This window comes from Myotis myotis, unplaced genomic scaffold, assembly GCF_014108235.1.
Source record: "Myotis myotis isolate mMyoMyo1 unplaced genomic scaffold, mMyoMyo1.p scaffold_m19_p_8, whole genome shotgun sequence".
NCBI lineage: Eukaryota > Metazoa > Chordata > Mammalia > Chiroptera > Vespertilionidae > Myotis > Myotis myotis.
Window position 1 is genome coordinate 22,225,874 of NW_023416390.1, and position 15,692 is coordinate 22,241,565.

The 15,692-nt window shown below is 48.5% G+C and overlaps 1 protein-coding gene across 3 annotated transcripts; it reads right to left on the reverse strand.

Annotated features, from left to right (window-relative positions):
- Positions 1 to 981: 981 nt before the first annotated feature.
- Positions 982 to 10,863, reverse strand: PRKAG3 (protein kinase AMP-activated non-catalytic subunit gamma 3). 3 transcript variants are annotated; one of them, XM_036320552.1, is made up of 14 exons: positions 10,762 to 10,863; positions 10,323 to 10,362; positions 9,772 to 9,927; positions 9,056 to 9,408; positions 8,014 to 8,095; positions 7,524 to 7,582; positions 7,360 to 7,405; positions 7,095 to 7,149; positions 6,778 to 6,904; positions 6,516 to 6,681; positions 4,741 to 4,778; positions 4,412 to 4,558; positions 3,841 to 4,068; positions 982 to 3,013 (listed from the first exon to the last, which is right to left on the reverse strand). In XM_036320552.1, the coding sequence occupies exons 1-13, from the start codon at positions 10,792 to 10,794 to the stop codon at positions 3,952 to 3,954; spliced, it is 1,419 nt and encodes a 472-aa protein (XP_036176445.1). In that variant the 5' UTR covers positions 10,795 to 10,863; the 3' UTR covers positions 982 to 3,013; positions 3,841 to 3,951. The 3 variants fall into 3 exon arrangements, with proteins under 3 accessions (XP_036176445.1, XP_036176446.1, XP_036176444.1); XM_036320553.1 differs by lacking the exon at positions 10,323 to 10,362; XM_036320551.1 differs by lacking the exon at positions 10,762 to 10,863 and having other exon boundaries at positions 10,323 to 10,537.
- Positions 10,864 to 15,692: the final 4,829 nt, after the last annotated feature.

Sequence of the window (15,692 nt, forward strand, 5' to 3'; positions counted from 1 at the left end):
AGATCATACAGGTTTCAAGTGTAGATAGCTATAATACATGGTCTATATATTGCCTTGTGTGCCCACCACCCAAAGTCAGATCATCTTCTGTCACCATATATTTGGAAAAGACCACATCTTGTATGATTCTATTTACATGAAATGTCCAGAATAGGCAAATCCAGAGGGACAAAAAGTAGATTAGTGTAGTAGTTACCAGAAGCCAAGGGGAAGGGAGAGTGAGAGGTGATTGTTAATGAATACAGAGTTTCTTTTGGATGATGAATATGGTCTGAAATTAGATAATGGTGATGGTTGCACAACTTTGTGAATATATTAAATACCACTAAATTGTACACTTTGAAAGAATGAATTTAAATGGTATGTGAATTGTATCTCAATTGAAAGAAATCTGTGGAAATGAGTTGGTAGAAATAGCTGCCGATGGAAGCAGTACCTCTGGAGGCACCACAGGAAATTCTGAGGTGGCACTGTTCTGCTGTGCAGGATCTACAGGACCTAAAAATCCAACCTCCAATTGGAAATCGAAATGCAGAGCTGAAACAAGAGCTAAGCAGGCTACTGAAGTAGGCACAGCTTCAGAGGCTCCCCACAAAAAGCCTTGCCATCAGTGATACGTGAACATCGTGTCCCACAAGACATAAGAACCAAAGAGCTATTAGCACAACTACAAAACCTTGTCCTCAGACATATCTCTGGGAAGAAAAGAATCAAAAACTTCTACCCAGAACAGAGTAAAACAAAATACAACATGGCCAAAGAAGTTTTCCCTTTGTACTAGAGGTTCTTTTTTTAAATTTAATTTGTATAAGATTAAAAATTTTTTTTTAATATGTTTTTATTGATTTCAGAGAGAGGAAGAGAGAGAGAGAGAGGGATAGAAACAACAATGATGAGAATTGGCTGCCTCCTGCAAGCCCCTAACTGGGGATGGAGCCCGCAACCCAGGCATGTATCCTGACTGAGAATCGAACCATGACCTCCTGATTCATGGGCGGACGCTCAACCACTGAGCACACTGGCCAGGCTATTTTTATAAAATTTTTATTGAAATATACCTGCAGAACAATGCACCTACACCAGATGTGCACATGAAGTTCTTTTGCTTATCTTGGGGGCTTGAAAATGGCCTCTGCCAGTTAAAATTCCAGCACAATGCCCAGACAAGACTGGTCTAATGTTTCTTTGACAGGATGGATGTGATGTAATAGCATGAACTCTTTACTTTGCACTATTCTCTCTGGAGGGTGAAAAACACCAGCTCTGGTGTGAAGTTTGGCACAGAGTCCATCAGTGGCCAGTGATGAGGCACACTTCCAGCATCTGAGGTCTCAGAGACTCTGGACTGCCCCCAAAAGTCACCGGGAAGGATATCACAGTGAGGCTCCCTGATAACCCACCCGACCTGACTGTAAGGAAAGAACAATAGGATTGAGGGTAACTGAGGAAGAGTAAACATGAACTCAGCACAGCAAATGTACCTTTGACTGAAAGAATGTTCTCCCCAGGCGGGTGAACTTCTGGCCCTCAGGATGGTGGGCCCAGGAGGGCAGACCTATCTGCTCTGAAGGGGGAAGACTGCCTTCCTCGGGCTGCCCTTTATCACCTAAGGCCTGTGCTGTGGCATCTGAAGGTCTGCTCGTGCTGAGCAACCCAGGGCACCAAAGACTGACCCGTCTGCGTTTTCCCTGGAAGGAGCTGTTCTGAAGGTGGGGGAAGAATGACTAATACCCCAGAGAAGTTTGGAGGGGAAAGAGTAGAAGAGCCCTGGGCCCCATATTTCCTGGGTAAAGGCTGGGAAAACTGTATGGCTCAGAGTAGAACAGGCCACTTGCTGTCCATCTCAGCAGATGGGCTTGGGACAGCCCCACAGAGCTTCCTGAAGCCCAGAGGGTGCAGGGCCAGGAGCTAGGATGTTCTTATGCCCCAAGAGCAGGCAGGCCCAATGAGGCTTCATGGTAGGGAGTGAGGGGGCATTAAGCAGGGGCCATGCCCACCAATGACCAACCAAGTGACAACCAGATGGAATGGGGATATTTTAGCAGGAGCTGACAGGGATGGTTGATGAAGACTGAGGAACAAATTTTCATACTATTGAAAGCCTTCCCCCCATCACCGAACTTAACCCCAGGAAAAGTTGGAAGGGGAACCCCAAACTGACTGAGATTCATTTCTACCACCTGGTAAATGAGGCTTCATAATAGAAATTACATTCAGTGTTAGAAAAATAAAGTTATGTTTCTTGCAGAATAGAGTTTATGGTGTGAGTTGTAGCTACTATGTAAGTAATATTTTCTTTATGGTTTTGTTATAAATAAAAGATGAAAAAGACATTTTGGTGGAATAACACTCTGCACAAAAGTAACGCCACTTGCAATGTTTGCTAATTACAGATTTTCCTTCTGTATCTTCGAATTCAGAAAGTGGAGGGGTCTTGCCACAAGATTAAATGACTGTAGCATTTTCTGAGCGAAACGTATCAAACCTAAATTTGTGTGTTGTTCTTTTTGTTTTTGTTTTCTCTATGTCCATCATCAGTCATCTGAATACAGGGCCATCACTGGGAACCGAGAACACTGTTTGCAAGTGAGAGCTGAGGAAAAGAATGGAGGGAGGGCCACTCTAACAGGCAGTTCTACAAATAACTGCTGCTCCATGGTGCCCCCAGCAGCCCTGAAACGACAATGCAGGGGGAGTAGGAGGTCAGAGGTTCTCCAGGGGAAAGAACAGCTGGGACTCTCAGGAGCTTCGAAAAATCCTGAGCCCCTGACTATACCCATGTGCTGAGGGCTCGTGGCCCCACTGGGGCCAGTCACAACCCAGGTGGGGGAAGGTGATGTGGGTGGACAGGGAGCAGTGGGCCTTAGGGCAATCCCAGTGCCTCTGATTCAGGGATCTCTAGGCTTGACTCAGCTGTTCTCCTTAATGTCATCATCCCATAGTGCACTGGGCATTCCCGAGGGCTTCTGGGAGAATAGTCAGGGCAAGGGCATTTAGGGAGGGCTGGAGAAGCCTGTGAGGAAAAGAGAAGAAGATGGTGACTAAACGGCCTCTGAGAGGAGGTTGCCTTTCCAATATGGGAACCTCAGTCTTGCCACTCACTGCCAAGTAGGTGAAATTTTCGCCCCACCCTTATGCCAACCCTTAGCAAACACACTCCCAGGAAAAAGTCGGAGATCACGTCGAATTTACTGAGATGAGTATTTAGAAACTCCCTCCTTTTAGCCTTAGTTTTTACTGAGTGGGGAAATTCCATTCATTCAACAAATGTTTAACTTGCTTCCTTCCAGTAGTGGGATTCCAAACAGGTGGGAATTGATTTGTGAGAGGGCAGGTTAATCTCCCCAGAGTGCCTGAAGTCACATCACACGGCCCTTGTCTTTACCTTGGCCCCTGTGCATCCCTCTTATGAGGGGCTCTAGGACTTCAACTAAAGAATGGAACAAAAGGCCCAGCTGATGTGACTCAGTGGTTGAGCATCGACCTATGAACCAGGAGATCACAGTTAAATTTCCAGTCAAGGCATATGTCCGATTGCGTGCTCAATCCCCAGTAGGGGGCATGCAGGAGGCAGCCAATCAATGATTCTCTTATCATTGATGTTTCTATTTCTCTCTCCCTCTTTCTTCCTCTCTGAAATCAATACAAATATATTTTTTAAAAAAGAAGAATGGAACAAAGTGGTGGCCCCATGGTGAGTCCTGACACTCATAGTTTTCACAGGGCTGCTCAGCTATGAACTGGGCCACTCCCATCCTCAGGGTACCTCAATCTGAGATCTGGGAGACCAGAAAGACCAAGGGGCTGGTGCTGAGGCCAAAAGCCCAGGGCAGAGCCTACCTGAACCAGAGTCGAACCAGCTAATGGGGGTGGGGGAAGATGAAGGCCGACGCCCGGCTCTCTTCATTGGCTCCGCTTTGGAAGGCAGTCTGGGAATGAGGACTCATATTCTCAGGCACTGAGGGCCTCAATGCCAGCAGGGCTGAGCACCAGTGCCTGAAGGATGTCGGATAGGGACACCACGCCCAGGAGATGCTGGCTCTCATCCACTAGCACCAACCGGTGTACCTGTGGGTCCACAGAGGTTGGATAAGGGGGCAGGGCCATGCAGCTCTGGCACCAGTGAGGTTGGCATCAAGAATCAGGGACAACAGTTGGCCATAACTGGGAGAGCAAGAGGGTGCCTCTTAGAAATCCGTTAAGGTTCTGACCTCTCTGTGTGATCAGACGATTGTGGCCCATGGCACATGGGCCAATGGACAGGACCAGCTGCAGACCAGTGTGGACACCAAGAGCTTGGCCATGAAATAGGAGGACAGGGCAGGTGCCCAATGTGTAGGAAGAGCTGGAGCAGTTCATGAGAAGGATTGGACCATATGTGTTAGGAACGTGTATGAAGGGCACGGGGTACCTGCTCCCGGACAATCCGGTCGATGACTTCCCCCAAGTTCTCTTTGGGCTGGCAGGAAAGGACTCCCTCCAGACACAGCGTCCTCTGCCTCAGTGCTTCCCCCACACTCATGTCTAGGTGGTTGTAGGTATGCTGGGCAGCCAGGTGCTGGGCAGGGAGGGAAGTATCGCTCTTAGTCACCCCTTCAACCAGGCTCTAGCCCAGTGGATATCATCGGCCACACACTCAAAAAGGTCCCCCTGTTCCACAGATGACTCTGATTCTCACACCCACAGCCTCCCTGCAGCACCCTCAGCTCCAGCTCCCCTCCATTCCCCACAGACACTTACGATCACATCGAAGCGGGAGTAGAGGCCCACGACCTGACCTGCAGGAGTGGTGGGTGGGGAGAGAGAGAGACGGAAGAGGATCAGAACCAGGATGCTGTGCAAGGGCTTGGGCTGGGCTTTTGGAATAAACTCCTCGATACCCACCCCTGCCCAGCCTTAGACTACTAGCTTTATAATGAAGCATCAGGTGGCCACTATCTGAACCCAAATCACACAGCATCACAGAGACAGACAACCTGCCATCATGCCTCCTGACACAATATGAGCACATTGAGTCACCTATGAAATATTCTAGCCTGGGTCTGATAGAGTCTTAAATCTAATTTCTGGTTTACAGGAAACAGGAATAGAGGACCAGGTAAAGGCCACCTGTAGGAAGCAAACAGGCAGAGCTGGGGGTGGATGGAACATTCTATAGGACAACTGTCCCAGGCTTTTCATCACCAATATCATAAAAATTAAGTGGGGGAGGGAACAGTTTTGAGTTAAAAGATTTAAAGGACAAAAGGAGCAAAATATAGGCCTTAACTGATCCTGGTTTGAACAAACCAACTGTATGTATTTGTTCTTGGGGAAAATAGGGAAATGGGAATTAGAATTGGATATTAGATAACATTAATAAATTATAGTTTATTAGGTGATAGAGGAAATATTTTAAGAGATGCAAACTGAAATGTTTAGGCATGAAATGACATGATGTCTATAATTTTATTTTAAATTACTTCAGCAAAAGAAAAGAAAAATAACTGATTATGGCAATATGTTAACTTTCAATCCAGGCAATGGACATGGGGGATTCATTATATAGTGTTTTCTGCCATTTTCATGCATTTGAAATTTTTCATGATAAAAAATAAATTAGAATACTTCTTGATATGTAGCTTCATTGTGGCAATTTTAACTTTTAAATCATTTATAACCATGGTTTACCAAAGAAGTGGTCTTGTAATTCCTCTGACCCTTTTTCAGAGTAAGAAATCGAGGTCTGACAAGGTCCCATGGCCCATTTTAGGATGAATTAAAATGAAAAACCTCATCTACTATTTCCTCTCATTATGCTCATTTGATAGCACATAAACCTTTAAAATCATCCTTTGGTTATTGCCCTAACTGGTTTGGCTCAGTGGATATAGCGTCAGCCTGCGGACTCAAGGGTCCCGGGTTCGATTCCAGTCAAGGGCATGTACCTTGGTTGTGGGCACATCCCCAGTAGGGAGTGTGCAGGAGGCAGCTGATCGATGTTTCTCTCATCGATGTTTCTAACTCTCTATCCCTCTCCCTTCCTCTCTGTAAAAAATCAATAAAATATATTTAATAAAAAATAAAATTAAATAAAATCATCCTTTGGCCCTAGTCGGTTTAGCTCAGTGGATAGAGCATTGGCCTGTGGACTGAAGGGTCCCAGGTTCTATTCCGGTCAAGGGCACATTCCCAGGTTGTGGGCTTGATCCCCAGTAGGGGCGTGCAGAAGGCAGCCGATCAATGATTCATCATTGATGTTTCTTTCTCTTCCCTCTCCCTTCCTCTCTGAAATCAATAAAAATATGTTAAAAAATAATAAAATCATCCCTTAAAGTCAGAAGGTGGGTGTTGTTAAGATGCCCACTTTATACATGAGGAAACTGAGGCACGGAGAGGCTAAGTAACTGGTCCAAGGCTCAAAGCAGGCAGAGACTTCTAACGCAGACTCCACCCTGGGCCCTGAGCTGATGCCACATAGACCTCTGCCCCTCATAGCCCCCCTGCACCCCTAAGTCCTATCCTGGAGTGGGTACCATCTTCGTTGATCACAGGCAGTGCAGACACAGGCCGGTCCACAAAGATGTCCAGTGCGGTCAGGATGGGTGCCGTCTCAAGCACCACAGCCAAGTCTCGGAATGTACCGATGCCCAAATCTTGGATGGTTCGGTAGAGGAATGGGGGCCGGGGCAGCAGATCGCCCTGGTTGGGTTGGGGACAGGTGGTGCCATCAGGGTGAGGAGCCTCCAGGGCTCCCATCTGCCCCCTTCCCAATGATCAGGTCACCCCTAGGCTCACAAAGATGTGCAGGAACTTGAGTAGCCGCTTGTGTGTGATGATGTGGAGCACGTCGCCTGATACCGGGTCCAGGACAGGCAGGCGGTGTATCCGGTTCTTGATGAGGGTGTAGACAGCTTCAAATAGGCTGAGGGGTGGGAACAGTGAGCCTGAGGCAGCCTGGGAGAGACACCCTGCATCCCAGTCCCTAGGCGGGAGGACAGGTGCTGAAGCTGCCTTGTGGGCCTTCCCAGGATGAGAGGTGTGTTCAGAACTGAGGGGTGGGGAAGGGGACTGTGTAGAGCAAGAAGGCTCAGGTGGGTGATTGGGATGCTTACCTGTCATTGGGAGAGATGGAGACCAGAGGCTTGATGCAGCCTTGAAGGTAGATCTCTGAAGAAAAAGCCGAGTCAGGCCAAGGGAACTGGCTAACCTGCCTTACCACATAGCCCACCAGTGCATCCCCTCCCTCAGGCCCCCTGGGCTCCCTGTCACCCTTCCTCTGCTTCGTCCAGGAAATCCCCACAGCCTGTCCTCTCCATGCTCCTTGGTCCCACACCCACACACCCTCAGCCCCTTTCCGGGTCCCCTCAGACCACTCACCCCTCCAGGTCTCAATCTTATGCTCTTCAATCTCATAGATCTGGACCTAGAAACATAGACAGGCCTCCAGAAGTCAGACACAAGGCCCTGGGGCACCAGGTTCCCTGAACTCCCCACCACCCAACCCAGATGGGTGCTCGCTGGACTCCCAGCCCATTCCTCACCAGGGGGGACCTGTAATAGCGATGCAGCACCAAGATGAAGTCTGTGATGGTCAGCATCCCTGTGGGGTAGGGGGAGTGGGGTATTGGGGCATCAGCCTGGGGCCTTGTGGTGGAAGGCAGGGTGAGGGGCCAGACTCCCCCGCCCCCCTCTGGGCCCTCCAATGTCCTAGTACTGAGACAGCAATGGGAATTGTGGGAGGAGGGGAGTAGAGCAGTCCCCCCACCCCCACCCCCACCCCCCCGTGCCCGAGGAATGGGGTTCTCCCTTTCTCCTCCAATTTCTCTCCTCCCCCCACACCCTTTCCTATTCTCCTAAGTTCTTCCCTTCCCTTTCCCTTTTTCTACCTAGCACCTATGACCTGGGACCGTGGGATAGTAGGGCTGGAGGGGTCACTCCTCCCCAGATGGGAAAATTAAATGCAGAACCACCACACAAGGTCCCTCCTCTGAGGGACCCTTCCCCACCCCTCTGCCTCCCAGCCCTCCTCACCCACAAAGCTCTGCTTCTTGCTGTCCCATAGAGGTGCAGCCCGGACACCGTTGGCCACCAGGGCGAAGAAGGCCTTCTTGATCTGAGGGCCAGGGAGAAGCCGAGGTGAGTCTCTCACTGCCCTCGGTGGTCCCCTGTCCCGACCAGAGTTCCCTTCTCACAGGTCCTCCTCCACACCAGCTAGCCTGTCTTTCTCATAATCCCTGTTGGGGATGTTTGCTACAGAGATAAGGCTGCTGGTGGCCAGAGGCACTGGGGTGATCCCCTCACCAGGCACCAGGGTGTGAAAACAACTGTGTTTCCACTCAGAAGTCATATGTGTGTAGGCACACACGGTATAATTTTGCTAATATAAGTACTAGAGGTATAATTATTTTGTTGATTTACAAAATACTTTTATCTAAATAAATTTTACATTGACTCATTTTGGCCTTACCTAAGCAATGCTATCTAAACATGCTGCTTGTATTTCTAATACATATTAAAATAAATAAAAAGCTACTAATATAAATGTATTTATTCACAAGTCACTAGAATCAAATCATGTACTGTGGACAACACATATGCCATGCTTTGGGAAACACTGTTTTACTACACGTGATGATACGAATGGAATTATAGGCATGTTGTAGCTCAGCCAGAGGTAGAACAGGGGCCAGAGCTCATCCTATTTATATGGTATGAGAGTCCCCTGCTCTGTGCCCTAAGCCATTCTGGAATATCTTCCACACCGTTCAGGGTTTGCAAAGTGTTCCTACCTATCCTGGGATGTTATAGGAGTCCTTTGCATTCCTACCCCATTGTAGAGACGAGAGAGGTAACGTGGCTGACCCAAGACCCCAAGATACTAAGTGGCAGAGCTGTGATGACAGTTAGGGGTTGCTCACAGAGAGGAGCCGCCCTCCTCACACTGGTCTCCAGGGTGCTAAGAAGGAGCTTGGAAGGGGACCTGCTGGGAGGCCTGGCCTGGCTAGGTATCCTGGAGTGTGTGAGTGGTGGTGCAGCCCCGTGAGGATGGAGGTGAGCAGAGCTGCGGCTTCACCTGCAGCGTGGTGTCGAAGATGACCAGCTTGGAGCTGGTTGCCATGGCATCGTAGCAGGTGTGCTTCTGCATGAAGTGCATGTAGACCTGGGCTCCCGGCTTCTGCAGTTCATCGTCCAAGCCCTGCTTGGGTAACGGGGCCTGCGGGGATGGGCATGGGGCAGGCCTCTCTTCCACCAGGCTGAGCTCAGACCTGCAAGCTACTGTGGCTGGGAACTCTTTGCTGGAGCCAGTGGCTGAGACTGCGCACTCAGAGGGGAGGATGTCCAAGGGAGCAGCCTGGGCCAAGGGTGTGGCCTTGGGGAATGTGGACTCCAGCCCGATGAACTCAGCAGCTGGCCTGGATTGGGGACCTGTTTGAGAGGGAGAGGACAGTAATTCCATCACCCAAAGTACCTTATTATGTGCTGTCTCAGTTTATCCTCAGAGCAGCTTGGGGAAGCCTGGATGTTGGGGGCCCCATTTTGCAGATGAGAAAGCTGAGTCTCAGGGAGTCACATGAGACAGTGGTGCTGTCCCGAATAACCCATGTTGAGTCCCTGGCTCTGCAATGTGGTACTCCTCTATCATGTGGGGACACTGAGGCTGCAAGACGAGGGTTGGGCCCAACTCTGTGTTTTGGAAGAATCAAGGACAAAACCCAGGCCCCAGGCTCTGGGGCTTCACACTGCATGCACCCCGCCTCCCATTCTCCCTAGAACTAGTCTTGGCCTCACCTTCCCCCAGGCCTGGCAGGTCCTCTTCCTCCACAGCCTCCTGCCTTGTCCATCCTGAGGCCTTGGCCCCCCGCTTCCGATGGCTTCTTTCTGAGCTGGTGGTCATGGCGGGTGATGGCCACGGAGTGCTCTCTCCTTGCTCCAGGAGGCTCATCTCTGGAAGGGGGAAGGGGGCCTGTTTGGTTAATAGGGAATAACATAACAGAATCAATTAAAATGTTATTAGTAGTAATGTTTAATATTTGCAAGCTTTCAAAGGGCCTTTCTTCAACATTTTCTCATCCAAACCTCATAGCAAGATTAGAGAGGTTAAACAATTTGCCACAAATCACACAGCTAGTAAGTGATAAAGTCAGAACCAGGGTCTTCAGACTATAGGTCCACCTTCTCTTCATTTGAAAGAGGAAGGAGCAGGTGAGGAAAAGGAAGAAGAAACAAAGAAGAACAAAAAAAGAAAAGGGGAGGAAGACCAAAGCCAGGCTAGTGGAGTGGGTGAGGTTGGGGGCCCAGAGAAAGGAGACTGGGCCAGCAGGAGGGGACCTTCCACCCACCTTGACGCTGAGAACCCACCAGGCTGCTCCAGGATGGGGTCTGTGGGGAGAAGAATGTCTGAAGGGTGGGAAAATGCCCCACGTTCTGGAGCACAGGTCCTTCCCTTCCCACGGTGCACACGTAAACACACATACACATGCACCTCACAAACACATATAAACATATAAACACTCACCCCACAAACACACATAAACCCACACACCCATACTCAAATACTAATACACACTAGAAACAAACAAATGCAACCACTCCCAGGTACACTGACTTACACAAAGAATATATACACACAGACACCCACATGCTCTATACTGAGAAAATCCAGGTCAGGCCACACACACACACACACACACACACACACACACACACACACACGCGCGCGCGCACACATTCACACAGTGTGGTGTATTCCCCCTCACGGCCTCCCTGGGACCCCTGTACCGTGCGCAGCGAGTGCTCCAGCTCAGGCTCCATGGGGCCAGCCAGGCCTATGGAGAGCAAGTGCTGGCCACTGTGGCTGGGCAGCACTATTCTGGGCCTGGCTCCTGGCACCCTGCCCTCCCATATCAGTTTCTCTCTGGGTGTCAGGCAGCTGGGAGGGAGGGGTCCACCGGCTCAGCTGCTCCAGCCCAGCAGCCTGGGGGCAGGGTGGGGAGGGCTGGGGCAACCTGGAATCTTGATATCTGGTCCTGGGCCGCCTTCTAGATCTCTGAGGACAAACAGGAAGGACCCTGTTGTGTGTGTGTGTGTCGGGGGGAGGGGGGGGGGAGGATGGGGGGGGCTTGGAGCAATGTGGGGCATTGGGGCTAGGAAGTGGGTTCCTCCTCTGAGGGCCTCTCTCATCTTTGTCAGATGGCAAATGAAGGAAAATAGAGGCGGGTTGAGCTTACCTTTCTTCCTTGTACCAGCTTCAGTCGGGGTGGTGTTAGAGTTAGAAAGGGCAGTTGCAGCCAGCTAGCTGGGAGGCTGGGGATACGGGGTTTGTGGGTAGTTCCGGGAGAGTGACCAATATGTGTCCGGACGTCCCCATTTGAGACCCAGGAGCCTCAGGCAGGTGGGAACCTGTGATGATCCTCTTGAAGGTGTGCCATGAGCTTGAAGGCTTGGGACCTACACTTGTGCACAGGATGAGAGACACCTGTTTCTGCCTGTGGTTTGAAGGTAAGTCCAGGTGTGCAGCAGCCCAACCCCCTCATCCTGCTGTGTCTCCTGTCTCTACGTCTTCTGGTGCCAACAGGATCCCAACCTGGCTCTGGTGGCTGCCCACCCCCCTTCCTTGGCATTCCTGGGGCCTGAGTCAATGTCCAAATCAGGAATGCTGACCAGCTGCGCTAGCTCCTCTCTCTCTGCCCCTCCCCTTCCTCTTTTTCTTCCAGCCTCTTCCATCTTAGTCTCTGGCCCTGGAGTGGACACTTGGTAATGGATTACTGGATTTCTTGCTGAATTCGTTGAATATATTTTCCATCCTCCCTCAAAGCCCCTGTCCTGCCTAAGGATGGGGGTGGGGAAGAACACAGCAGGGAAGAGACTGTGCCCATCCATGTGTCTTGGATAGTGCAGGGGTGAGTGCAACTCTCCTTTCACAAGATCCCTGTCAGATGATGGAACTTCTAAGGCACAGCTAATGGGACACCTCAAATGGTAGAAAGATCAAGTGGACCATCCCTGAAGGTATCCGATGCATCAGACTTGGAAAACCCCCACCCCTTTTGCTCCCCAGGCCACCCTCACAGACAAACCAGATACACATCAGCTCACACCATCACCTTCTCTTGCAATACTCTGTGGTCGCTCCACCTCAGATATGGTTTACCTACAGGGCCAGTAGGCACCTTTTCAGTCTTCCCTGATTGCATCACCCTCACTGCAATGGTCTGACAGTGAGTGTTCTTTGGACGCATTTCAGCATTCACTGGACTGGCATTTACACAATGAATCACATGCAAATATCTTTTATCTCTAAGTAAACAGTGGGCACCTTGATGATCAAATTTGTTGGCTGGATGTGATGCAAAGCCTGTTTGGGGGTCAGGCAGACCTGATGAAAATATATGCTCTGCCCTTGGCTGGCCATATGACCTTGGCAAGCATTGCTCACTTTCTTCCCGCCTGTTTCCACGAATGTAAAATAAAGATAAAAGCATTAGGTGGCAGAGACTACCAGTTGCCTCCCAAAATCTATTTTCCTCCTCTTCCTTTAGTAATAGAATCACTTGAATTTTAGTGGGAATGGCTGGCTGTTATAAACACAAGTTCCCATCTATCTTGCAGCTAAATATGGCCTTGTGGCTAAATTTTTGCCAATGACATATATGAGTGGAAGTGGTGTGAACAACTTCCAAGTCAGGCCTTAAAAGAAAGAAACATGAGTTCTCCTTTTCACCCTCTGCCGACTGGAATGCTAATGTGATGGCAGGAGCTAGAACAGCTATCTTACACCAATGATGAAAGATGTTTATTAAGGGTTTCAGAATCACCCTACCAGGTTTGGATTGTCTATAGACTCTTATAAAAGAGAAATATACACTTTCTTAAGTCATTTGAATTGGGGTCTTTGAGTCCTAGCCAGTTTGGCTCAGTGGATAGAGTGTCGGCCTGCGGACTGAAGGGTCCCGGGTTTAATTCCGGTCAAGGGCACATGCCCGGTTGTAGGCTCAGTCCCCAGTAGGAGGCATGAAGGAGGCAACCGATCAATGGTTATCTCTCATCATTGATGTTTCTATCTCTCTTTCCCTCTCCTTTCCTCTTTGAAATCAATTAAAATAAAAATGAAGCCCTAACCGGTTTGGCTCAGTGGATAGAGTGTCAGCCTGTGGACTGAAAGGTCCCTGGTTTGATTCCAGTCAAGGGCATGTACCTTGGTTGCAGGCACATCCCCAGAAGGAGATGTGCAGGAGGTAGCTGATTGATGTTTCTCTCTCATCGATGTTTCTAACTCTCTATCCCTCTCCCTTTCTGTAAAAAATCAATAAAATATATCTTTTTAAAATGAAAAAGAACTCCCGGGGGCCCAGTCCTAGGGGTTCCCCACACTTAAATAAATAAATAAAAAGGACCTTTGTTACAACAACCAAACATGTACATTAACTAATGCAAAATTTGGTATCTGGAAGCAGCACTGCTTTAAAAGCCTAAGACAAGTGTCATTGGTTTAAAGAATGGACAGAAGAAAGCAAAGAAAAATATTGTATGCACGTAAGCTGGTGACCATTGTTATGTTACAGCAAAACATAGGACATGTCTGTCATCTATGATCCCTTGAAAGGTAAAGCATATGTAAACACTCATGGAAACTGAGCGGAAACACTGAGATTGTTGTTGGCTGCTGCTTGCTGCTACAAGCAAAGTCCTACAAGATAGATGCACTCAGGCTAGTTCTAAGAGGTAGTTTGGAGCAGGCAGGCCTGGCAAGGGCTGTACCTGTGGTCCCAAATCTTTCTCAAGCTCACCCTGTTCAGCAAACAGTGCAAGCCGGCTCAGTGGGCAGAATAAGGAAGTCCCCTTCAGAGCCAAGCATACTTGTTTCAGCTGGCCTCAAGATAGCCACCAGCAGTGAGAGAAAGATTAGGAAGTACACCAAGTCCAGCGTATTCAAGCATAAAAGTTATCTCTATATGAGCTCATTGGCTGTGGTTACTCAAATATGAAATCAGTCAGAAGACTTCTAAGATTTTAAAGATATTGTTTTCACAAAGAAACCACAATCTGGTCAGCAAACCCTGGTTTGACACCCCCACCCCCAGTTATTCCCACTCCCCCAAATCTGCACCAGCAGGAGGAGGACTGTGAAAGTTATAAGGTCTGCAAGAAGGCAGATATGTTCTTTGATGCAGCTGCAGAGGATCTTGGGTAAAGAAAACTTCCCAGGAGGTAATGCCAGAGGCCACAGGGGAGAGTAGACAGGGGAACTCCTCCCAGACAGCAGAAGTGGAACAGCCAGAAGCACTGCCCAACTTACTCCATGGCTAGGAGGCAGCTTTGCGGTTCCTACCCGACTGGATTTAGTAACTGTTAAGATCCAGTGACTGCTGGATATTTGCTGTTCTTTCTTGTTGAGTGGATGTATTTGTTTGTTATTATAATTAGAATTTTTTCCAATTACAGTTTACATTCAGTATTACTTTGTATTAGTTTCATGTGTATAGCAAAGTAGTTAGACAATCATATAATTTACAAAGTATCCCCCCTGATATTTCAAGTACCCAACTGGCACCATACATAGTTATTGCATTATTAGTGGCCCAGTGCATGGATTCGTGCACATTGAAAGGAAATTAATTACCACAGCTCAGCAGTAAACCAGATTCAGGACCGACAGTGCCCCAGCAACAACATAACCCACAGCTGAAGGTGGAACACATGGCCCTCATGAGGAATCAGATTCCTTCCTCTCCGGTTCTGCGGTGCGTCACCCAAGAACCGCTGCTGCCAAGTCACCACAGCTTGGCAGCTCCTGTGTCGAGCGTCTGCCCCCTGGTGGTCAGTGTGCATTATATGTACTGACTGGTCAGATGGCCAGCCAGTCAGATGGTCATCTAGCCCTTTATATATATAGATTATTGACTATATTTCCTATGCTGTACTTTATATCCCCATGATTATTTTGTAGCTATCAATCTGTACTTCTCAATCTCTTCACCTTTTCACCCAGTTCCCCAACCTTCCTCCCTTCTGGTAACCATCAGCCTTTTTTCTGTATCTCTGAGTCTGTTCCTGTTTTGTTTGTTCATTTATAGTGTTCTTTAGATTCCACATTAAGAGAAATCATATGATATTAGTCTTTTTCTGACTTATTTCACTTAAGTGTCGCAAATGGTAAGATTTTGTTCTTTTTTATTGCTGAGTAATATTCTATTGTATATATGTATATATGACCTACAGTCTTTTTATCCCTTTTTGGGTGTTTTGAGTTTATCTTGTTCTTTCTCCACAGTTGTTTATGAGGAATGGGTGGGCCAGATTGCCTGCCTTTGGTTTACAAGTCACTAGACCATGAAGACCTCATCCGCACCTGGTCCCTTGGAGGTCCGAGGCTCTGGGCTGGTGCTGTGTCTTGGGACCCTGCCTTTCCTCCCTCTGAGGGGTGCTTAATGAGCTTGTAAGGGGTGGACAGATGTTGAACTCTGGCAGAGTAATATCTATTTCCTCCTCCTTCTTCCTCTATTAGTAAACCCTTACAATTTTAACTAAGACCAAGATTATATTTCCCAGCTTCCTTTGCAGATAAGATGGCCATATGACTAAGTTTGGCCAATGGGATCTGAGCAGCAATGTTATAAGTAACCTTTAAGGGTGCTGTTAGATGGAAGGGGTTGATTTCCCTTTTCCTGCTGACTAGAATTAAGATATGATGGTGGGAGCTGAAGCAGCCA